This window comes from Oryzias latipes, chromosome 13 (assembly GCF_002234675.1).
Source record: "Oryzias latipes chromosome 13, ASM223467v1".
Classification (NCBI taxonomy): domain Eukaryota; kingdom Metazoa; phylum Chordata; class Actinopteri; order Beloniformes; family Adrianichthyidae; genus Oryzias; species Oryzias latipes.
Window position 1 is genome coordinate 12,888,747 of NC_019871.2, and position 24,455 is coordinate 12,913,201.

Consider the following 24,455-nt stretch of genomic DNA (forward strand, 5'->3'; position numbering starts at 1 on the left):
TCTGCTACACCCACACGGCTAAAAAAAACAGAAATTCAAAATAAAAAAGATGAGTCTCTTTGGCTGTTCTGCTTGTTTGGCACCACATTCCAGTAAAATGCAGCTTAAAATGACCAACGAGCTATTTTTTTTCACCATAAAAGTACGTTTTAAAAATGTGTTCAAAGCCATAATGTAGCTGGAAATGGACACCACAAAACCAGAAAGAGCTGTTTTCTTTCACTTTGAAATTTGACATCACACTGCCTCTCCACCTGAACCACAGTTCCAGTTCTGTTTCTGCAAAAGCAGCAGCGGCATGACTCTGCAGCAGAGTCAAAAGCGGATTAAAAACATTTTTTAAACAAATGTTCGAACACTTAACACAGGTTTTATGACTGTGTATTGTACCCCTATGAGCTTGCAGCCTACCACACTTGAATCCTTGATGTGATCGTAAGAGTTTGTGAAATATCAAACTCATTTTATGTCCGCGCCCTCAAACATCTGCTCCAGAAGAAAAACAAAACAAAACACATTTGTTCCTTTTTTTTTTGTAAAAACTCAATTTGTATTAAAAGTCCTTTTTTTTTTTTTAAACAACCAGCCCCACAGTTGAAAGACCAGTCTGAAATTAAATTTACAATCAAGTTAGATTTGTCAACAGTACATCATTACTTTTTCTTGTTACCATTAAAAACAACAAAATAAAGAGAATAAACAGAATTCCTTTGATTTTCCTGGTCTGGAGGCTCATTATTGTGTCTTGTTGTCCAGTACCTGTGCATTTCAAGATTTGGCCAGACCGACAGACATTGCAAAATGCAGGTATTTCTAGAAGGTTCGCTTAAAAACATCGTGAGAGAAAAAAAAAAAAAAAAAAATCACCGTTCAACTAGCAGAAGAAGAAAAAACAAATCACTATAGTCTTGTATTCGTTTACGGACTTGATCTTTATAAGATGGCCCAGAAGAAGTGTGGATTGATTGGCGCTGCTTTTTCAAGTGACACATAAAGGTTGGCACTAAATCTGAACTGCTGATTTTTTTTTTTTTTTCTTTTGGAAAGGCACTCGACATATAAGGGCGATCATGTCCCCGTATCACTTCAGTCAGGATCCCCTCGCACAAAAAGGAGGAGGAAACAAATAAAAATAAGAGTGGCACTTTGACACCTCCCTCCCCCCCCACCAGACTTCTTCGGACTTTGGATAAATTATGGAGTGTTGAGGGGCGTCGCTCCAGTTTGGGTCAGGGCGCCCACAACCTGTGCAGCGGCTTAAACAAAATATACTCTATTCCCTGTCTTCTTCTTATATAGAAATATCCATTTATGAGTTTGCCTCTCCATTTCTTAGTTTTTCCGTGTGGGGTTTAGTTCCAGTTGGGAGAACAGATGGAGTCAGCGAGAAGGAGTTCTGCTGAACCTCAGACTCTGGCTCTTGTGTTGACATCAATGGTGCAGCAGATCCTCCAACCGAGGAGAATTCCTGAAGAGTGGACCCCTCCCTCTGTCTCAGCGGTTCCCCTCCTCCTCTTCTTCTTCTTCATCCAGTCCCCCTGCAGCATTCCTCCCCTTCGTTCTCCTCCAAGGCCGGGGTGAGACGTCGAGAAGAGCTCAGTGGTACAGATTTGCTGCAACGCACTGTCAAGACAGGAGAATCTATGAAAACAACCTGCTGATCCAGAGAAGATCCACAATAAAGACTGATGACAAATTTGTGTCTTAAATGAAGTTAACAAGTTCTGCATTAAATGAACTTAACACTTCCCTAATCTGTCTGGCAAAACAAAAACAAGGCAAACACCAAGTGCACACGTCATAATAACAAAGCAGGTGTGAGGTCGTGAGGTTTAATCACACTAATAACTGATTCGTTACATTTTTTTTAAATAAAAAAAGTCTCATCTTACCATTGCAAACGTAAAACTGAGCAAAGAATCAAACTTTCGGATTGTCTGTGTGTGTGTCTTAGAGGATGACACAACCCGAGCAGCACCGGCCGTCGCCATTTGGCGTGGACGCATAGTTCATCTGTCGGACTATTTCTGCGAACACGTCGTCCACCGAGGTTTTATTTTTGGCTGAGGTTTCCATGAACGGGCAGTTCCACTCGTCCGCCAGTGCCTTCCCCTCACCGGCCGACACCTCCCGCTCCGCATCCAGGTCCACTTTGTTTCCCACCAGGATCATCGGCACCTTCTCGTACCTTTTCACCCGAGTGATCTGGTCCCTCATCGGTTTGATGTCCTGGAAGCTTTGCTGGTTGACCAGGCTGTAAACCAGGATGAAACCCTGGCCGTTCTTGATGTACAGGTCTCGCATGGAGGCGAACTGCTCGGTCCCCGCCGTGTCCAGGATCTCCAGCACGGACGGAGAAGAGTCCACCTCGATCTCCTTCCTGTAGAAATCCTCTATCGTTGGGTCGTATTTCTCTATAAAGGATCCCGTCACGAACTGGACGGTGAGTGCTGACTTGCCGACACCCCCGGAACCGAGAACCACTACTTTGTACTCTCGCATGGTTCTCAAGGCAGCCGACAATCCTGCTTCCTCTCTCCGCTGTTAGAGCCGCTAGCCGCCCTGGAGGGTTTCAAACCGCGCACCGCTGTGCCGCAGCCAGCAGTTTTGTACGGGCTCCGGTCGGTGGAAAACAGGGCGTGGCCGCGAACTTATCGCTCTTCGGGAGGTGAGCACGTTTCTTTCGGATTCAATCTTATCATTGCTCATGTAGCATTGTGAGTTTCCGACGACAGACCTGCCGGTTCTTGCCCAGGCTTCCCCCGTTTTCGTTCAAGCAGTCACAGTGTGTTGCTTGCCCTCTTTCGGAGAGTCAGGTTATACATGACAAAAGGTATTCACTTCCTCTTAGGGATTTCAAAGTAAAACAGCTACAAAGTATACAACACTGCAAAGTTTGTCCATGTACATCTGTATTACTCTTTACACCATAAAGTTTGTATTTTTTAAATAAAATTATTTTCCGCTTTACATTTTGACATTTCTGAATACTTTTAGACATTTTAATATTTTTGATATGTAAAATACATTTGATTTCCGGTTGTAATTCTGTTCACTTCCGGTAACTTAACAAAACAAGCGCTCTGCGCTTCCTGCCCGCACTCGGCACGCATTCTGCGTCTCGCGTCACTCCAGAAGTATTCTCCAGTGTTTAGTTAAAGGTGCAGGACGGTTGTTATCGCACAGTCAGCGCTAACACTGCCCCCTGCCCTCAAGCAGCTCTGCCACACCTTAGTTTTTACGAAATACGCGATCCGTGGGGTGACTGCTGTCTGACTCATAAGAAAACTTCCGGGAAAGAAATCTTCAAAAACTTTACGGATCAGCCTGTTGCACAATTTTTAAGACAGTGACTAAAAAAAAAAAGTCTGTGTTGCTTAAAGAAGTTTGACAACAAAATTCATCTTATATTGAAATCTTGAAAATATTCTATGTGAAACCAAAAGAGAAGTTTGAGGTTGTATGTGGATTTTTTCCACATTACAAAGACTATCTGCGTCATTAAAACAATGTCAACAACACAGTCCTGAATGTCACGAGATAAGACAGAAACTAGATGAGTAATTTTTTCTTTAGGTATGACATATTTAGGGTAGGTTTCATCTGTTCATGTTGTGTTTTCCAATAATAAACTACACTACTTAAGAACTACTTGGCACTTTTCACCAACATGTGATCTGTACCAAATTCCTTAAGAACAATACCTCAGCAATGCGCGTTCTACGTAAATGCCCGTTTGGGCATCCGTGTTCAGAATTCTTTCATTCAAGCATAGCAACTCAAGTTTCTTCGACCGTTTTTGGCCTCTAAGTTTACAGATTGAAAATTAAAGCAAGTTGAACTTTGACCAATCAGGGACTCGGATTTGGTAGTGATGTATTGATGGTGTCCCTTGTAACTCACAGAAATCTCAATTTGACAATTGATCATGGAGGAGAAATTGATAATTGCGATTTGTGCTATTATATGTAACACCAAGTCTTTCATATATTGGAATCGAGCTATGAAACAAAAATCACGGATCAAGATTTTCTAGATTTGCACCACTTCGACATTTCGCACTAAGCCTCTTCCAGCTGTAGGTGCTGAACATGAACTAGTAAACAGTAGAAAATGAAAAAGAAGAAGCAGCCCTCCCTGCTTGTGCAGTGTGAACACCATGGGCTAAAAGAAATCTCCGTTTTGCTAGTCCGTATAGCTTAAGTGTGGTTAGGTTTTTAATGAAGTCCTTACATTTCTTTGTGGTAGTCAGCTGTTTGCTGACACTATTTCTTGTTCTCTCTACCGTTTCCAATAAGAGCCTGTGAGCAAAGCACAGTGCTGACTAAACCACAATCATGACTTTATCCCCTGGAGGATAGCCGGGAAAAGTCCAGCGGATCAATAGACGTTTAATTCAACCACAAATTATCAACAGAGATCCTCCACGCACTCGTGATACGACTCAAAATAGGGAAATAAAAAAGTGAGTCACTGCGAATAGAGGGAGGGGGTCGAGTCACACTTATTCACCCACGCACAGGTGGAAGCACAGAGCGCTAGATTTGGCCAGTGGCTGCCTTTTGGGGAAACAGGAGATGAAACGTTGTGGATTGGGCTGTCATGTGGGTTCTCAGAGTGCCCTGCAGCCAGGCCAAATCCCATTAAGGAAAAACAAGCCGAGCCTATATGAAGACAGCACTCGGCTCCCACGAGGGCTGGGGAAGAATGAGCTACAGCTTTGTGAAGGGAACTGTCACATCTGTTAGAGTAATCACCCTGAATATGAGGATCGCCCTAGCCTGATAAAGAGGAGTTTGTTTTCACACATTCCTAATAATTAGTTAGAGGTGGTGAACTTTGCAGTGAATGGTGTCCCAATCCTCAGGGGGAATAATTCACAATTTTCATCAAAGAGAGAGGAAATAATGCTAATGTGTTACTTTTCACACTGTTGCATTGTGGTCCTACTTTTAGTTTTTTGTTATCAGTCTGCTCGGACAAAGGGAAGACACTTCCTTTGTGGAACACTGGGGAATCAGAAACATATCAAACAAGTTTCAAAAGAATCCCTCAACACCTTGACGATGATTAATTCAAGTACGCATCAGACAGCTGTCTCTCCAAAAGTAACTTAATTTAGCATCTACTTGAAAGCAAAAAGTGTTGTTCTTCATAATTGGGAATAAATTTAGATGTCAAATGGTTAAAACTACTATCATTTTGACGAAACTGCTAAACAGATCCACCATTATCAATGTATCAAAACCAAATCTAAGTTTACAACAATTATCAAATAAATTCACCAATGAAAATGATTGACGTTCTTGCTCCAATAATTTGTAACAATTAATAATTGTTGAATCTTATCCTGCTCCAGGCTGCCCGGTGGGGCAGTGGTTAGCGCTCTTGCTTCACAGCAAGTAGGCCCCTGGTTCAAGTCCCGGCTGGGGGACCTGAACCAGAACATCAATGGGGGACCTTTCTATGTGGCGTTTGCATGTTCTCCCCAAGCAGGGTTGTGATTGTGGACACACTACCCTGCGACAGACTGGCAGCCTGTCCACACAAGTGGCTGGGACAATCTCCGGCAGTCCTGTGACCCCGAAAGGGCATAAACGGAAGAAGATAAATGAATGACATTCATACCCCACAATGCACAAATTTAAATCAATATTTGGGGATTTAGTATGTCCTTAAAACTAAAAATGTTCTCAGTTGGAGTTCCTCATACAAATCATCTTTTATGCATTTCTAATCTGCATAGGGGGAGGGACTAAAATCTTACAGTAATACCACTTTAATCTCATATCATTCGCATCACACTCTAATTGAATTAGCCTGTCACAGTCCTCCAACTGACTTTTTTCTCACAAAAGGTAAAGAACCTTAACACGGTGAGATATCCAGTCTTCAATCATCCTTGCTTGTGTTCTAATGGCAAAAAGGGTCATTTGAAGTGTTTTATTACACAGAGACAGTTTAAATTAAATGGTTTAGGCTATAACTGATACCTAAAAAGATAGACCTTTTAGGGAATTTATCAAATTATATGGAACATTGCTTAATTTGAATGAGCAATTTAATAGTTGCAGAGAAGGCTTGTTCATCCCTTCAGGAGATTTAGAATAAATATTTCCAAAATGATTTTAAAAGAAACAGTTTACAAAACCAAAATGGAAGGATTTGAAAGCGTCATTTGAAACTCAGTTTATCACATTTGTGACAAGCATGTTAACCTTCATTTGGCATCCAAACATGAAAGGAAAAATATGTTATTTCATAATTAACTTGTTTTGCACATGATAATGAATAACAACATGTACCGCCTCCAATTTGTCTGCTTGCTGCATATGTCACACACCTCCTGTAAAAATTGAGTACAAACTGTCATAACTGATCTCTATTTGTTTATTTACTTTTTATTTTTCATTTTAAACACGTTTTACCCCAACAAACTTTGTGGCAGATTGAAAGGCTGAAATTGGAGTTGCGTGACTCACTTTGACCAGTAGAGGGCAGCAGTCTTGCATCGTAACATAGTAAAAAGCGGAGATTTTGTGGGCAGATGCTCTGATCAGCTAATGTAAGGGTTTTAAAACATTCAAACTTCAATTTAATTTAAATTAATTCAGTATTTCTTTTGAGCATGTTTTGTGTATTTGCAAATTTGTAGAAAAATTACAAATGTGTGGCAGAAAGAGAGCAACAAGATGTTGTTGATATTTAGTTAAATTGAGAAGTTAGTATTGTTCAGAAAGAATGCAACAAAAGGCTTTTGTCCTCTTCACCAACAGTTAGAGTAGTGTTTAGGAAGAAAAAAAAGGACAGTCATTGAGACCAGTTTTCTGTGCAACTGGTGGCAAAGTGAACCAGAAAACAGAGAAGAGAAAATACGTAATGCAGGCCGGGGCAGAGGCCAGGAACAAGAGAAGAGACTGGTCAGCAGCAAAAGAGTGGACACAGAGTCTCTTATCTTCCCGACAAAGCCGGCTTGTCATCTGTGGAATTTTGCAATTATTAATACATACAGCTGTTTCCAGCTCAGTGCAACTCAGTGCTGGGGGGGGGGGTTAAAGTTTATGGTTCAGACTCCCAGGGAAGAATATGACACTCTAACATCCTTGCAGACGGAGGAAGTTCATTATAGTGAATGATTTTGTGAACAAATGCATTCTCTTCAGAGCTCGGAACTTAAAGGTCTCCTCACAAGGAATCTGCAGTTGTGTGACAACCTTCAGGCAGACGTCGTGAATGTTTTTGTCATGAACAGACCATTGTTAAATGAAAGAGAAGTGGGTTGTGGGGGGTTCTGGTGGGAGATTTAGCTGAATCCCAGCAGGTTTCTGTGTTCTGTACATTGGAATAAGTCATTTCTGTCAGAAGGTGTTCAAAATGTTTCAACTTTTCTCATTTTATCCTCCTTTCATGATTTAAATAAAAAGTACAAATTGGGTTTAAAGTTTTCTTAGAAATTCTAGCACAGATAGTGATTTTTTTATGCTTCTTAATATCGGATTTTGAGCTAATTATTATAGAACATTATTACATTCAAAACTTTTTGTCTTGTTGATATAGAAATAAATAATGTCTCATTTTGAAAAAGGCAGTATCCTAAAACTAAATCCAGTGAAAATAGTATCCGATTATCTCTGATCAAACTTTAAGCAGTGAGTGTCAAGTTACTAAGCAATCAAAACACGAGACAAGTAAAACACCTCAGCGTAGTTGTAGCCTGATCGTGTGGAATGTTCTTCATCAGCTCTCTGGAAACAGTTTAGCTGACACAAAAGTGCAGGTCAATATGTTTTTTTAGGTTGTAATATGTGCATAAAAGTTTGGAGCTGATCTAAAAAAAGAAGTTTTCTCCTTTTCATTGTTCACTGGTCTCCTATTCACAGGCATCAAAATGCAGATCAAATACAAATTCAACAATTTGGGTTTGTTATTTTGCTCGAGACAATAGGCTTTAGATGCCTGGTATGACTTTAAGGTTGCTTTGTTAGAACAAACTAGCTCAGTAGACCTGTTTGACTTGGGTGAGCAAGCAGAAAAAAATACCTTTTGATTTGTTTTTACTCTACACTTTTGGATCAAAACACCTGGAGGAGATGTTGGCTTAAAAAATAGTTAACCAGTTCCAAAACATTAATAAGAGCAAAATACAGGGGAGCCCTCCAACAGGCGGAGGACCTGTTCAGGGTGTTCCACGCCTTTGCCTGACAGTTATCTCCAGTGGCCCCATGACCCCAAATGGGATTCACTGGATGGATAAATGATAGGATTAAACATGGAAAATCTATGATCTTCATTAACACTTTCATCTTCTCACTACTTCACCTCTGCTCGAAAGACATTTTCTCTTCATGTTTTCTCAACACAGTGTTCTTATGTCACTTGGTGTCTTTGGTTTGCTTTCTGTTCCTCGGCTTGCGGGATAGTCCATCCATGTTCCCACCGTGTGAAACACATCAGGGTTCACATGCAACTGAACTAAGACCCACATTTTCAGGCAGAGCAGACTCAATTTGTTTGGTCAATTTCAGTTTTCATACCAATGTGAATGCCAACTATGACAGCAAATTGCTGTAATGAGTTTACCTCTGAAAAGAAAGAATAATGGATGTAAGCTTGCAGTCATTTTAGAAAAACGCTTCTCTACGTCATTAAAAAATCATTGAGATTCAGCCAAGTTTCAGTCTAATCTCTGTAAGTGTTTCTAAAATTAGCAGCTCTATTTCAAGTCTGATCATTGACCAAGAGAGAGTATGGCAGTGAGCTAACACTGATGACTTTCTGTGGAATTTTGCCAAACTTATTTGTTACTTACTTCAGGTCCTCTGACTGATTTACCTTGATGGAATAACCCACAGAAACATCGGAGCTGACTGCTGTGGAAATGCAGAACACAAGATTGCACATGTGGAACAAAGGTTTGAAATATGGCACTCTTCTCGTTTTTCATTTCTCAAACCACACTTTGCCCATAATGGAGGAGCTTTGACTTTGCTTGGGTGTTGGAAACATTAGATGTGGTTGGAGCAAAATACTCCAACCATTTTGCGTTTTGTAGAGTTTGGTTCTTTGATTCCCACTAATGCTTTTGCATTTGCTCTGCAGTCTTCTTCGAGCACATAAAAACATGCATATCATTAACAGAACATTCTTAAATACCCAGAGGAGAGTGTGAGTGTGTGCGATTGTTTGTCTTCCCTGACAGATTCTTCAAAGCCTTTTGCAGGATGACAGATTTGGATGGGCCTATGAATGCATATAAGCTCAAATATGACTTTATGGGTGACTGCTGTCTTCAGCTGGATCAATAATCACTTTATTGGAAGAGTCATGCGGGGTCAGGTCAGTGGGATGAAACAACAGGTGCTCATGTCATCCCCTTTACTCTGACAAAAGTGAATCAAGCTGCCGATGACCACTCCCAGCTAAGTTTAGCAGGGAATCCAGGACAGGCAGATCATCTTACTCACATCCACTCTCACTAGCACATAGACGTGCTGAATGAAATGCAGAAAACTCGTTTTTCCCAGATCTAACAATTAATGCAAAATTGGGTAAGTCAAAGTACTTTTTTCACTTAAAACTTTGAGGGTCTTTTCGTTTCACAGTCGAATTCCTTAATGGCGCAGGACTCATTTTGAAGGAACAGCTTCCACTTTATTTGCTCTGCATCCTCATTTCCGTTCCCTCTGTAAATCAGTCACACACACCCCAAACACACACAAAACAAGGTGAAGAGAGAAAAAAAAAGAGACATAAACAGGACACCTGCAGGTGAGCGTGTGTGTACTTGCACGTCTCTGCAACCTTGTGTGTAATCACTTTTCTTCTCGCACATTAATCATTTGGAGACACAATAGACACTGCACTCTGGAACTTGACTCCCTCTTCCACAGACACCTATGAGCGCGCACAAACATGCACAGTGAACTGCCACGACAACAGGAGGAGGCAGTCAGGCAGGATAATAGAGTCTCAACAAAAACAAAAAATAGGAGTAAAAGAGTTTCTAAGGCAAAAAGGAGGCGAAGTCTGGGGACAGCCAGTATGTTCACTCAATGGGGTTAAAGAAGGGGAGTCAGGTTAGTCATGTTTGAGAAGTCAAAAGTAAATTTGCTGCATAGAGAAGTGAGAAAAAAAAGTACAGATTATTCAAGGTTGTTGACCAGCACTGAGATTTTGGAGCAGTGCAGCTTATATTTTGGTGACTTCTCTCTGATGCTTACTTTCTCTTTTAAGTGTGGCCTTCGAATATTGGAAGAAAATCAGATTAAGCTTTTATTAGCTTGTTCTTAAATTACACGCATCTCTCCAGCTGAATTAATTTCTGCACTGGGAAGCTGATGGACTCTTATCTTGATGTGGATTTAATGGAGAATGACTAGTCCTTCCCTTGGTAAATGTTCACTCTTTAAACAAGCCTCAACCAATAACAGCCCTGCCGTAATGAAGGAGACACTTCAGATTCAATCACTAAGCATGCAGGGTGTATCTCTGTCGCCTGAGCCTAGAAAAAAAAAAAAACACATTGTAAGGGGTTAGATTCCAGATAATAAAACTTTATTGAGAGTTAACCATTAACACCTGGGGCAAACTCAGAGGTAAAAAAAGTGGCCTGACCAGGAATAGAAACATTTATCAACTGTGGAGTAAATTATCAATGCACAACACAGTTAAGGTGAAGGTGGAGAGATTAGTGGTAACAATAGATTTGAAAAAAAAAGAAAGTTCCCATGCATCAGCTTTTCTAAAATACTCTTTAAAATCTGTTCATATTTTTTTTTTTTTAATTATCTTTTTTACCAACCATCTAACACGTGTTTTAGTTTAATAAAAATATTTTTAAGGATTACACTGGTGATGTGATGTTTGGGAACGAATCAAATCTTTTGAACAGATCATTAACGTGATCGATGCACAGGGTATGCAGCTTATATGCAATGAGCATGCATTTATCACTTGAACAGCACTGTTAGGCTTCTTGCATGGTGTACAGCAGGGGTGTCAGACTCATTTCCACCGAGGGCCACATCAGTATAGCAGCTGTCCTCAAAGGGCCGGATATAACTTATACATGTAACTAAATGTAATGAAACATACACTTAACTACTCCTTAATGTTAAACAACTAATTTATTTATTTATAATAACTTTTGAAAGTGACAATTACAGTTGCATAGAAAACATATGTTTGCTTGTTACTCTATCATAAATCCTTTTAAATTTGATTCTGTCAGGTTAGGTTATATGGACAGTGTTTAAGTCCTAATGTATAGTTGCCCAATCTTCCCCCTATATATATATAAATACACACCAATTTTTATTTCTTATTTTAAGAAATCAAAAACTTTTATGCTCTCGGGGGCCACATAAAATGACATGGAGGGCCACATTTGGCCCCCGGGCCTTGAGTTTGACATATGTGGTGTACATGATCTGGGGAGTGCAAAAAAAATGAAAAATCTGTACAATATGCCCGTGGGTCACCTACTTCACCCTTATTTACCCCTGCATGTTGTTTAAGTGTTCACTATGACCTGTTGCCGGCAGCTTACCCATAGAAAAATGTACACAAATGTTTTCACTCTATGGGCTCACTTATGGTTCCACAACTTTAAACTAACCTAACCCAACCCCTACCACTTAAAAAGGACAATTAGGGAAGAGGGCAACAAGATCTACGAAAAGAGATCTGAAGTGTGAAGACGTCTTTTCATGATGTAGAACCAGAAACAGGATTGTAAATCCAGAGTGGCCTCAGCTTTTGGAGCCTTTCTTTATTTTTGGCCCAGAAGCCAATTAGGCCTCAAGTTACCACAACCATCTCTAGGTGTGATACATCTCTTTTACTTAACTCAGATTTTAGAACATTTTCAGAGTCTTTAAAACAAACCTTTATGGCATTTAGCAAATGTGTAAACATGGCAAACTGGTCTACCCAAAGCAGTTATAATTACATATTTACCAACTGAATAATCTCTGAGATTTATCCATGACATAAAATGTCACACAAACACTGGATTGGATGTAATTGGATGTAAAAATGAACAGTTTTATTGAAATTTTCTATTCCTCGTCAACAGGGGAAAAAAATCTATTGCATAGTGCCTCCCTATTTTAGGGAGGGAATGTAGTGCATTATATTTCAGAAAGGTCGAACTGAGAATGAAGTTAAAGATGTCAAACTTGAGAACATTTCTCAGTTTTGACAGGATAAGTACATCTTGTTTTGCCAACAAAGACAGTGAAGATGCTCAAGACCAAGAAGGTGTTTTAAGGCCCTGGGGAAAATTTCATGTGGATTCATAAAAAAAGGAAAAAAAATCCCCTCCAGGTACCCTGGAGTGTTTGAACATCTTTTGTGCACAACTGTTCATTTGACTTTTGTGCGTGTGGAAACATATTTTAGTTTCAATTTTAGCCATATTTCTATGCCTTTACTTAGAAATTACCGTTGACAATTGATAACAGCGTGAAGCACAAAGCTGGAAAGCCTGAATGGCTGGATTCATGCTGCTGGACAACTTACCTTTAACATTATAACTGTTGCAGTCTTTGGTAGCTCCAATCATATGTTTTCATGTCTAATTTAACACCAATTCTAAAAAAAAGAGAGAGAGAGAAAATTTCCTACATTAAGTTTGACGTCTTCAAATTGTGTTTTTTTTCTACTAATGTCTGTCTTTTCAGCTGATCTGGAAAAAAAAAACCTCAAAAAGCTACCGTAATTAGAGAAATATATTTTATTGTAATCCATTTCTAATTAAAAAAAATGAAATAAATGTATTAAGATGTGGTTTGGTGTCACCCAGAATGCAGAAAACCGCTGGATTAAAAATAAATCTGTTTAAACTTTGTGTTATTATCCTCAATTACTGCAAAGATTTTAAACCACATTTCTGCATAAATGTTGTCTGTGCAATTATGTAGTTTAAGGAAACAGATTATACAATGCAGAGAAAATAAGTGTCTGCACTGCTCTCCTGAAGCTTCTTTGCTTTTGTTTTTCTTTTCCCGGGTGTGGTTTCAGATCAAAGTTGTTGCTTAATGACTAAATATAAATGTGCATCTGCATGCCACATGTCAGTGCAACAAAAGAAAAAAAGAAAAAAGCAGCCATGTATTTATTTCAAACTATGTGCCAATAAAGAGGAAAAAGAGGGGAACTCCTGTTTTGAAGGCCTTGTGGCTGCATAAAACACACACTAAACAAACTTTTATTTGGAACAAGATTAATGGCATTTATTGTTTTGAAGCACAAAAGGAAGCAGGATTGGGTTTTATTGATCATACTATGCAGCCTGCAGAAGCAAAGATGATGACAGGGAAAAAAGTTATTTTATAAATCAATTTTATCCTGACACATTAAAACATTATTAACCAGAATGAAGGGTGTGGATGATTAAAAAAGTAATTTTGATGGATATCAAAACCTCCAAGGCAAACCAAAAAAGCTGAGGACAGAACTAAAACTGTAACACATCAAAACCTGAAAAAAGTTTACAATGGACTAAAAAAACTTATGGTGAATCACTTCAATGTATTTTTAAATACTGAACGGAATCAGCTGATGACATAAACATAACATAACTCTAACAAAATACAACTGAGAAGACAAAAGTTTTAAAAAAAATAACTAAAGCAACTGTATCAATTCTCACAGCATAAGCTGATATTCTAAAAACTGTTCTCATGCAGGAAATGTAAAGTTTACATCACATTTGGAAAACAAGAAATGTACACAGGAAATTTAAAGTGACTTCTACAGAATTACAAACTTCTGGCCCACCGGAGTTAGGAATTGGACTTCACATGAAGTTTAAGTTACTTCAAATGAGTTATCTCTGCATTTCTCTTCTTTTTTTAAGGTCATCTTGTTTAACGAAGTGCCCAAATCTCAAAAACTACAGGCTGATCACTAAATCGCTGGTTAAATTCTTGGCTTTAACAGGCTGCATATTTGTGTTTTATTGGGTAAAACCTTGCAAAGAACTATTTACAGCTTGCAGCTTTTGTGGCTTTCTTTAGGTCTCACCAAATTCCTAAGAGTTTTTGTTTTTGTTTGCATGACTGAGAAGCTGAAAAGTGAGACTGTGTCCTCTCTGTTTGATGGAATTGTGTACAGATAGTTAACCACTTAAGGGTTGTCCAAAGAGATACATGAAAAAATAACCACAGGATGCCCTCATAATATAATCAATCCCATGTTTTCTGGTGTTGTATCAAAGTACGTCTACTAAAAGAGTTGGGTTATTACTGACTGTGTTTTCGGTACAAATTGAGATGAATAACTTAGTGTCTTTAATGTAAAATGCAGCAGCATCTCTGTAGAATTTAAACCCTCAGGTTATTTCATTTCCTTCACAACAGGACACATTTAATAATCCAGGAAAGAGGGGAGCTCCAAGGGCTTTTATTACCCAAACACTCTCCCTTATCGACAAACATTTGTTTACGTCGACTTGCAAGAGTCAGATTTAAAAACTACTGTGAAAGTAAACGTTTCTGAGGAGCTAACGTTTTCCAAACACAACATTACTGGAGAAACTTTAATGGTTAAATGAAAGACGTCCAGTAAAAACAGATGTGTCATTTCATGGGAACATTTTCCCACAGGACAGAAGCTTCTAGACTCTTAGACGTCTTTACAGAAAATGACAGGACACGAGAAAGAGGATGTGTTAAGCCTAACCCTGTGTTCTATCATCTATCTGTAAGAACATCGATATATTCCTGTTTGGCTGTTTCAAGAAACAGTTTTTCAGACGCTTAAAAACATCGAATGTGGAACACACTGACCCACCGTGGACAAATACGTGTTCATAATTTTCATGTAATGAAAATGGAATTAATTTTTTCCTGAAAACTTTTTGCTCATGTCCTATCATTGTTCATGATCTCCTTCAGTTTTCATAATGTATCTTATCTCCTCCATTTTCTGCCATGCAGCAGGAGCTTTTTCATTTCAGCTCCATTCTTCTTATCTCGTAGCTCATCTGGCGGTCCGGCTTGCTTTCGCTCTGTCTGGGAAGGCTGTCATCACTCCCCCCTGCTAAGATGTTTGCAGAACTTGTGATTATCTGCTGAGAAGGAAGAAGGTTTTTTGTTGTCGTTGCTAAAATTAGATTTAAGAGATGAAAAACTTAAATAATTTGGTTCAACGATTACATAAAAAAATGACACACTTACCCTAATTCACAGTCTCAGAGATGTTGATTCACAGTTTGCAGTTGTTAAGTTTGTCATTCATTTGATTTGTTCACAAGAGTCAGAAAAATCAACAAAAAGTCAAAAAGGGGTGACGTCCTTTCTAACAAAAAAACTGATTTTTCTCATTTTCAACATCTATTAACACTTTCTCTTCCACCTCCATCTTTTACTGTTGAATCTTAGGATACACTAATTTGTTATCATCAAAATAATAAAAAAAAGTCCAAAAATTATAGGATTGTGCATCATTTTTGATATTCTTTAAAAAACAGACCTAAATTTACCTGAAGCGTTGGAGCTTGCCCGTGTATTGAATGGAGGGAGGCATGTCTGCTTAGCATCCATTCTCTGTGCCTGCCTTTTCATAATAAGGTTTCCTGCCACGTATCCCAGCTATGGTGAAAACCGGGAATATCCTGGTCAGATTCACAGTCCATTACACTCTTGTGAAAAAACATTAAGAACTCATTATGTTTCTCTTTAAATATGCTAAAACAACACACACAACAGATAACCAGGGGTATAACTAGGGTTATATCTTTGTGAACATAATTGAGATTTTACCTAAGGTTCCTATTTTCAACCATTAATTGATTTTACCGCTGATAATAGCATGAATGTCGTTGCTACAAGCCTTTTTCATCTCCTGATTCACAAAAGTCATTTCACACTTAATTTTCATTTATGTCCTCCATCATGAGAACATGCTGTCTTTTTAAACACAATATTTAGCTTTTTAAACTACTTTAATAAAGTAAAAAATTAATTATACCTCAGTGTTAATATGAAATTTAAAAGATTCTATAATATGAAAGAGAAACGTCATAAAAAATTATAACTATACATCGAATAATATGTAATGGATATCAAATAATCTTAGATCCTTATAGGAAAACTAACTTCACTCATTTTGAACAGAATTGGGTGTTAAATCTACCTTAATTTAAATAATGTTGGGTATCTAACAGTTAAGTATCTTATTTACAATAAGTATCCAAGACAGAATGTATACAATATTTCCTTCTTTAGCTTATTTGTTTAGAGGAAAAAATGCAAAGCACTCTTAGGTAAAATACTTGGACATCTAAAATAGAAGGTTTCAGGAGTTAGGCTTAGGCAGCTGTTTGTATGCATCGTGATAGACAAGCCACAATTCATTTTAAAATCCTGTTGACATGTAAACAAGCTGAAACACAACCCAAACACACATCCACATGTGCTGGGTTCACCTGCAGCCTTGAGAACAGCAGAACAGGTTTACATAAACACGAGGTTGGAGAGAATATTCCTTTCTTATGGATCCTATGTCTTCTGTCATTTTAAATCAATAAAATATTAAACTTTTGTTAGACTTCAGTTAGACTTGTGTCAGCCCGATAATCTTTTTCTGACTGGATCAGCATCTTATTGCACCGTTCCAGCTGACCAGCAGTTCGATTGAGTGCATCGCAGAGTATTATCTGGAACTCCGCAGATACACACTCTGGATTTGCAGGCATTGCATCAGCAGCTATTTTGACATTCAATAATTTCTGAGTCCCCTCGACCTGAACATCCCCATCTGGCTTTTCCACACGCAAAGTGCTTTATAATAATAACATAGGGTTTAACTGAATCTTCACTCAATGCTCGGTTTAGGAAAAAGGTCACGATAACGTCCAGAAATCAGCCATATAGTCTGATATTACCATTTAAGAATAATGACGGTAGCTGTTTCTGTGTTTTGTGGGTAGGTCAATGGCTGACTGAGGCATGCAAACACATGTCAAAATTTTTAAAGTAAAGCCGCAGAACAGGAAAGCATCCAAGAGCCACCTAGAAAAAATATTCCTCACACCAGAGTACTTGGCTGCTGCAGCTGATATTCGCATAAACAGGTTGTGTGACTTTTTTTCATAAGAAAGTACAGCATGTTGTGTACGAGCAGTCATTGCGAAGGACTCCGTTTTTCCCAAGCACAGCACCGTCTGCGCAAAAATAAAAAAGGCACAGCAGGCAAATCTGAATGACAGTGCAGGGCAATAGCCCATAAAGATAGAGAAAAGTCCAATTTCATACATCAACTGAGCACAAGAGCTGAACTGACAGACAGAGAGAGCATCCAGGAGTTAACCGTCATGGTGTTTTATCAGCCTTTATGACTTCATTTATTTATGAAAACTGGCGTGATTTGTTTATAGTTGAATCTATAATTCATCAGCTTTACGTTTAGAGTTATCTCCTTATCAAATGCTGCCAAAACATGGATCCTGACTTTCAGATTTAACATGCAAAATCTAGTTGGTTTTCTCATGAATTCAGGTGTTATCCTGTTTGCATAACTTTTTTAAAAATGTTCTTTTTGAGCCGCCTGTTTCCCTTTGGGATGAAGGCTGTAAGAATCCTTGCATTCCTTTAATCTTAAAGGAACATGATGTTTCCACACTACATTGCATTTCCTTTCACAAAGGCAACGTTTATTCAGATCATTTTCAAAACCATTTGCAATGTGACTTATCATATTATAAAAAATAAAATAATGACATATGCATAGGTACATGACCCACAGAAAGAGAGGGAAAGAGTGTTTTAGAAGACAGAAAATGTCGAGTGTCTCGGTCTTCCAACAGGATAATTGACCAAAACCAAAAAGCACTACAGAGTGGTGAAGTCCAAACATTTATACTACCTCAAAGTGGCATTCTATGAGATGTAATTCCTGTTAAAAATATGTACAAGCTGAAGTATTAGGGCGTCTTTTAAAGCTGAGGCAACTGGGGCAGATCTCTCATGAGGAGTAGACCAAAATACCTGTTGACGGGTGCAGAAGTCTGACAGGTTCAACAATCATTTGATGACAGCAACTGCCTTCAAAGAATCTTCAACGGAATACCAAGGAAAGTGTACCATCATGCCAAGTTTATGAGTTTTTTTGTTTTTTTAATTTGATAAACACATTTCTGAGACACTTATCTTGTCAGCATGATCCAAACGTTTCTTAAAGCCCCATTGTATACAGTGGTGGAAAAAATTGTTGGTACCCCTCAGTTAACGAAAGAAAGTCCACAATGCTCACTTAAATGACTTGAAACATTTAAAAGTAACAATAAATTAAAATTGATTGAAAATTAAATAAATACAGAAATACATTTAATTGCAGTGATTGGCTCAAAAGGTTGTGCAACAAAATATGAAGTTATGGGTATCATCATTTTTGTCCAGTCCTATTTCATTACCGGTAGTTTATTTTTTTAATTACTTCTGTTAATCAACAACTAAAAAGTAATGGCTGATTTTGACAATTTACTTTTCTATACATTTTACTTTATTGTTACTTTTGAACGTTTCAAGTAATTTCAGTAAGCATTGTGGACTTTCTTTCTTTAACTGAGGGGTACCAACAATTTTGTCCACTGTACAACTTGGTCCATGTTTTCTGCCCTGCAGTTCATCATCACTCCACTAGAGGCATTAGAAGAGCTTTTCCTTCAAAATGGCTGCTTCCGCGAAATCCCCAAAACACTCACTGGGAATTTTTTTTTGCTAGTTTTTAAAACTTTATAAAACAGATAACTAATCTTTTTGTAAATGACTTCTTGCTGTTTTGAAAAAAATTCAAAATTTGTTGATAACTAATTCTTTATAATACAGTTACACCATGTTTGAAATGTGTGAATACAATTTGAGACAGTGGGTAAAAAATGTGCTTTTTTCTCTGAACACTCGACAATATTTTTGGTTTAAAAAAATTCTTAATTGTACAAAAAATAAATTTAAAAAATACATTGTCAATTCTTTGATGTAGTAAACATTACAGGATTAAGATTAAATGTAACAATTCAATAGAAATATATGTTTTTCATTGGTCAATTTGCTTAATTTCGCTTATGCCAATTTAATGTTACTTCAGTGCATTGTGGAGTTTTCTTTTCACAAAACACTCACTGGGAATTTTTTTTTGCTAGTTTTTAAAACTTTATAAAACAGATAACTTATCTTTTTGTAAATGACTTCTTGCTGTTTTGAAAAAAATTCAAAATTTGTTGATAACTAATTCTTTATAATACAGTTACACCATGTTTGAAATGTGTGAATACAATTTGAGACAGTGGGTAAAAAATGTGCTTTTTTCTCTGAACACTCGACAATATTTTTGGTTTAAAAAAATTCTTAATTGTACAAAAAATAAATTTAAAAAATACATTGTCAATTCTTTGATGTAGTAAACATTACAGGATTAAGATTAAATGTAACAATTCAATAGAAATATATGTTTTTCATTGGTCAATTTGCTTAATTTCGCTTATGCCAATTTAATGTTACTTCAGTGCATTGTGGAGTTTTCTTTTATGACAGAGGGGTACAAACAACTATATATATCCATGTGTGTATTTTTATATAACAATGGAATACTACACTGTGAGATGATAGAAGATAATCTCTCTGTGGTTAGATGTGGTATTCAAGCCCCCTGTTTTGTTAAAAAAAACACACACAATTTTCTTTATTATGTTATTCGTCTTATATTATAAAAATTTACTTTTTAGGGCTGACGACATAATGAGAGCAAACAATTGAAAGCACCACAGGGCCAAAATAAAGGCAAAAAGTTAGAGAAAAAGACAAAAATTCACAAATGCTAATCTTATCTGCGTTTAAACAGATTCAAGATAGATAATTGAGAGAAAAAAACATGGTTGTCATCTTGAAAGTGCAAGCAAAATAGATTTTACTCATGTCAGAGATGTCAGAGATATTGAGCTTATAAATAAAAAAAACTATCCTAGCATATCAGTGTGTGTGCATGGCTATTTTCAAACCTTTCTTAAAATAATTTTAGAGCAACTTGTGATGTAATTATGGACTAGTTTTTAGGCTAGCAATTGATTATTACAAGAATGTAACAGCTTACCCAACCGTCATTCCAGACAGTGCAGATTGTGAAACTAAAGTCTGTCCTGAAGTGTTGAGTTTGAAGCAAGTGAAGAATAAATAGCACTAAAATGTTTGGTTCATTTACTCCTTTTATGAGCTTCTTCAGAACAGCTGAGTTTAAGCAACATTTAGCTGTTATTGTGCAGCTCTGTCACACATTCTTGATTGATGCACTTGAATTTGCAGTCTAACCACATAGCTGCAGCCTTGCTCACATTTGTTTGTAGCACGAGCAACTCCCCAAGACCACACTCTGACTTTTGATTACGTCCCGTTGTTGTGTGGTTAGTGCTCGGTTCTGGCATTGGCAGATGGTGATCGATAAGGATGTAGTGCCAGGTCACACTGTAAATCTGTAAAATCAAAGCCCAGCATCTAAGTGTGTCCGTCCTGTCTCCATGGGATCCCAACAACCATCCTGAAGAAAAACTAACTTTGCTGACAGTTACTGTTCCACCTTTGTTTCTTTGTTGTCTTCCTTTATGTTACTGATATATTTCATTCTGTGGTGAAATAAGGTGGTGATGGCAAAAGGAATATTTAAAGGGCCAGAAACGTCATGGAGAAAGGTTAAGTTAGAGACTGGTAGCTTGAAAAGCACCTTTTTGATCATCAAACAAATTGTAAAGAAATTCATTCTACAAACTAATTAATCTACATGGGATCAAGGGGGATTTCTTTGAAAAACAAAACAATTGTAGTAAACAAACAGAAAAAAACAGCCACCTCCTAGAATCAGGTCTGCGATGCCTTCAGGCTCTCTCACAAAATATATCCTCAAACACACATTTGCGAGGGTCCCCTATGCAGATTGTACCTTGAAGCCAAAAAATCAAAAGCTGTTTGTAGTAAAGGGCCCTTTGAGGGGGTAGATAGTTCATTGGTTTCCTGTGCCCACAACACTTTGCAGCCGCGGGTGTTTGGCAATGGCTTCACACTCCTGTCTGCATCAATAACCACGCGGCATTGTGACGCCAACAAAGGCAAGTCTCAGTACAAGCCAAGGGAAAAAGGTGCCACTCTTAATTCCTCCCTCGTCCACTCACTTCCCTCTGGCTTAGTTGAAAGAGAAAGTCAAACAGCAGTAGAAGGCAGGACTCTGCACAATCGCCCTGAAAATCAACTGTGAGCGTTTATTTGCAACCCCACCCACTCCATTTTTAAATAAATACCAGCCTTTCTACACTGTACGGCATATCTTAAATATCGAGGTTTATTGACAAAGATGTACATGGCTGATAAAATGCTGCACCAAAGATATTTCCTTTCTTAACCCTCATTGTCAGCCACATTGCATTTAGGTATTAGTATAAGCCACAAACATCAAACATTCACATAAGACATGTATGAAAAACTCCATGATTAAATTCCATAATCTTTACAACGAATACAAAACATACACAATTATCTGCCCAACACAGACACAGTGCACCACTCACTTAGAGGTATTTCACACAAACACATATTCAACATGTTAAATGGGCTCACAAAGCCAAAGCAGCCTTGAGTTCTGTGTGTTGCAGTAAGCGCTGGAGTGGAGCAGAGCTGCTGTGGTGAGTCACATACTGGGTTTGGGACTGGACTCATGCACCGAAAACACGAAAATGACATTTAACAAAACCAATCAATCTGGAAAGTCACAAGATCCTGCACTGTACACCAAAACGAAAAACACATTACTCCATCACGCAAAAAATACTGCAAGTATTTTGTTAGGGTTCTATGCGGCTAACTGACTGAGGAGAGAAAGATTGATGTAACAGAACATTTACAGGCTTGTGCCTCTGAGCTGTCGTAAAAATAATAATAAGTAAAAGTAGCCAACCAGATTTGTCCTTTTCAATGCCAAATGATGAAGAACAAAAACTGAGAATAGATGGGTAGAGCTGAAAAACTGTGCTAACAGTGCATTATAATTTCAGTATGGCACGCAATGATCCATTTCAGTGCATTCTCGTCTCCAATAAATTCCATTTCAGGTCCATTTTCTTAAGCACAAGCTCTAACCTACTAAATAGTTATTGATTAAACATCAACTTGTAGTCAGACATGTTCCAATTTATCGTCATTTCTACTTTGCAGAGAAAATTGATGAACAGCATCATTACCTGAAAGGGAGTCAGTTTCCACCAGCTTTGACCATCATAATATTCATTTGTCTAATGTTTGTATAATATGTGACGGATGGCTCTAATATTTGAGTACAACACATTACAGGATAATAATACAATAGCTTATCAACAACAACAGGCTCCACGCACAGCAACGGGTGTCCCAGGGTTAAATTGAATATTGATCCTACAGTACAAGCTGGCAGATTTTACATACAGTCTTCAGTTCAAACAGTGCATTTATTCATTCCATCCTTTCCTGGAACTGTCTCGCAGCGGCAAGGGTCACAGTCTGCGCTCCCCATTCTCCACGTACTCAGCCAAGCTGTTCAGAGCCGTCTCCTCACTCTTGGACTGCAGCACATTGTCTCCCTTCCTGGAAGCCTTCTTAGTGGCTCGTGACAGCTTCCTCCTGAATGTATCTCCAGCAAGGAAGTAAAGAATAGGATCCACACAGCTGTTGAGGCTGGCCAGCCCTCGTGTCACCTGGTAGGTAGCGTAGACGCGGTCGTTGAACTCGCACATGTCAGGGCTCTGGAAGTAAAGCCTGGCACGCATGTTGAGATTTTTCATCACGTGGAAAGGAAGGTAAGAGATGGCAAAGACAGCAAGAACTATGATAACCAGGTGGATGGATTTTTGCCGCAGGGGAGCGTTGTTCATGTCGTTGCAGATTAAAGACTTGACAATCATGCCGTAGCAACAGAATATAATGATAAAAGGGACGCAGAATCCGAACACAGTCAAAGTCATGCTGTAGATAAAATAACCAGGTAACTCATCCTTAGTGGTGGTGTCATAACACGTTGTTGAATTACCTTTAGGACCGGTCCTGGAATAATACAGAATGGGAGACATGCCTACAATAACAACCACCCACACCAACATGCTGGTTATAACAGCGTTTTTCTTCTTCAGTCGGCCCAGGGACTTGAGCGGGTGCACCACCCCTGTGTACCTATGAACACTGATGCAGGTCAAAAACAGAATACTCCCATACAGGTTCACATGGAAAATAAACCGCTGCAGCCGACACATGACATCCCCGAAAATCCAGTCTGTTTTGTTGAAGTAGTAGAAAATGAGGAACGGCAGCGAGAGGACGTAGCAGAAGTCAGCCAGGGCCAGGTTGAACATGTAGACAGAGATGCTGCTCCATGGTCTCATGTGGCACACAAACATCCAGATGGCCAAACTGTTGCCCACCAGCCCCATGATGAAGACCATGATGTAAACGGTGGGCAGGTAATAAAACTGGAAGCCTGTCTTGGTGAGGGAGCATCTCGTTTGATTGTTGAGGTCTGACTCTGTCCCATTCAGCAGAGAGGTCAAGTTCAGGTCTGTGGTCATTGTGTCAGGGGCAGAGGCTGGTCTCCTTACTGCATGAGAAGGAGGATTTCAGGTTTAAACTCAGAATGAGGGGGACTTCGAGGGCCACCAGTTATTCAAATGATCGCTTTGCCAAACGGTGAATTACAGTGACGTGCAGTTTAAAAAGGCAACAACACTTACCGCGAATATAGACTCGTGTTCCTCATTCCTACGGCGATTGCAGGGGATTTCAGTTAACGCGCGTTTCAGATGGCAGGTGTCTTTACGCACTCTTAAAAAAGGTCTTTAAAAAGTTGTACAATCCTTTAAGTGCGCGCAGGAAAACAGAAAAAAAAGTCTGCTTTCGATTGCGACGTCTCTCCACTAAAAGAGTCCTGAGACAGCTGCAGGATCTGGCACGGAGACGTGCAAACAGGCTCCGCAAAGGGGAACGGGGACTTTCTGTGGAGTGGGAGGTGCGCTTCCACAAAGGCACACAGCAGCTTTCACGTGTCTTATTCCGCCTCCCTTCACCCGACGACTAGAGGCTCTGACCTGCCAGCACCGCACTCCACAGCGCCGGAGATGAGCATGCTGCTCTCTCTGTGGCTGGAGTTAGTTAGGTGGAGCCAAACTCAGTTCCGTTCATACGGTGTTGAATCTCGCTAGGCATGCTGTTGTTGGGATGCAAGCCAACAATTAAAGCAACACTAATCTGCACAAAATGGCAATCACACACAGAGAATGAATGCAATAAATAATTCTAGCTTATTGATTCAGCTTTTCTTTGGTAACATTTACAATCAGCAGGGGCACTGCAAGAATTTCTGGGGGCAAAAAGCAAAAACTCACATGGGGGCCCTCTAGAAAAACATTCAATTAAAAGAAAAGAATAAGGCCCTGACAAAGCTGGAAA

General features: G+C 38.8%; 2 protein-coding genes and 1 long non-coding RNA gene across 6 annotated transcripts in view; 1 reads left to right on the plus strand and 2 right to left on the minus strand.

Annotated features, from left to right (window-relative positions):
- Positions 1 to 366: 366 nt before the first annotated feature.
- rap2b (RAP2B, member of RAS oncogene family) lies at positions 367 to 2,788 on the minus strand. The gene is made up of 2 exons (XM_004075357.4): positions 1,893 to 2,788; positions 367 to 1,623 (listed from the first exon to the last, which is right to left on the minus strand). Exon 1 carries the CDS (start codon positions 2,500 to 2,502, stop codon positions 1,951 to 1,953), a length of 552 nt encoding a protein of 183 aa, XP_004075405.1. The 5' UTR covers positions 2,503 to 2,788; the 3' UTR covers positions 367 to 1,623; positions 1,893 to 1,950.
- Positions 2,563 to 24,455, plus strand: part of LOC105355414 — a 43,050-nt gene continuing 21,157 nt past the window's right edge. For all 4 annotated transcript variants that reach the window (XR_002291506.2, XR_909833.3, XR_002291507.2 and 1 more), the window contains exon 1: positions 2,563 to 2,668. This is a non-coding gene — a long non-coding RNA (uncharacterized LOC105355414). The remainder of the gene's footprint in view (positions 2,669 to 24,455) is intronic.
- On the minus strand, positions 21,306 to 24,159 carry p2ry1 (purinergic receptor P2Y1). Its single transcript, XM_004075358.4, has 2 exons — positions 23,741 to 24,159; positions 21,306 to 23,607 (listed from the first exon to the last, which is right to left on the minus strand). Exon 2 carries the CDS (start codon positions 23,576 to 23,578, stop codon positions 22,514 to 22,516), a length of 1,065 nt encoding a protein of 354 aa, XP_004075406.1. The 5' UTR covers positions 23,579 to 23,607; positions 23,741 to 24,159; the 3' UTR covers positions 21,306 to 22,513.

Bases quoted from the DNA above. Each gene is read 5' to 3' on its own strand.
- rap2b (XM_004075357.4), bottom strand. From the start codon at position 2,502: ATGCGAGAGTACAAAGTAGTGGTTCTCGGTTCCGGGGGTGTCGGCAAG.
- p2ry1 (XM_004075358.4), bottom strand. From the start codon at position 23,578: ATGACCACAGACCTGAACTTGACCTCTCTGCTGAATGGGACAGAGTCA.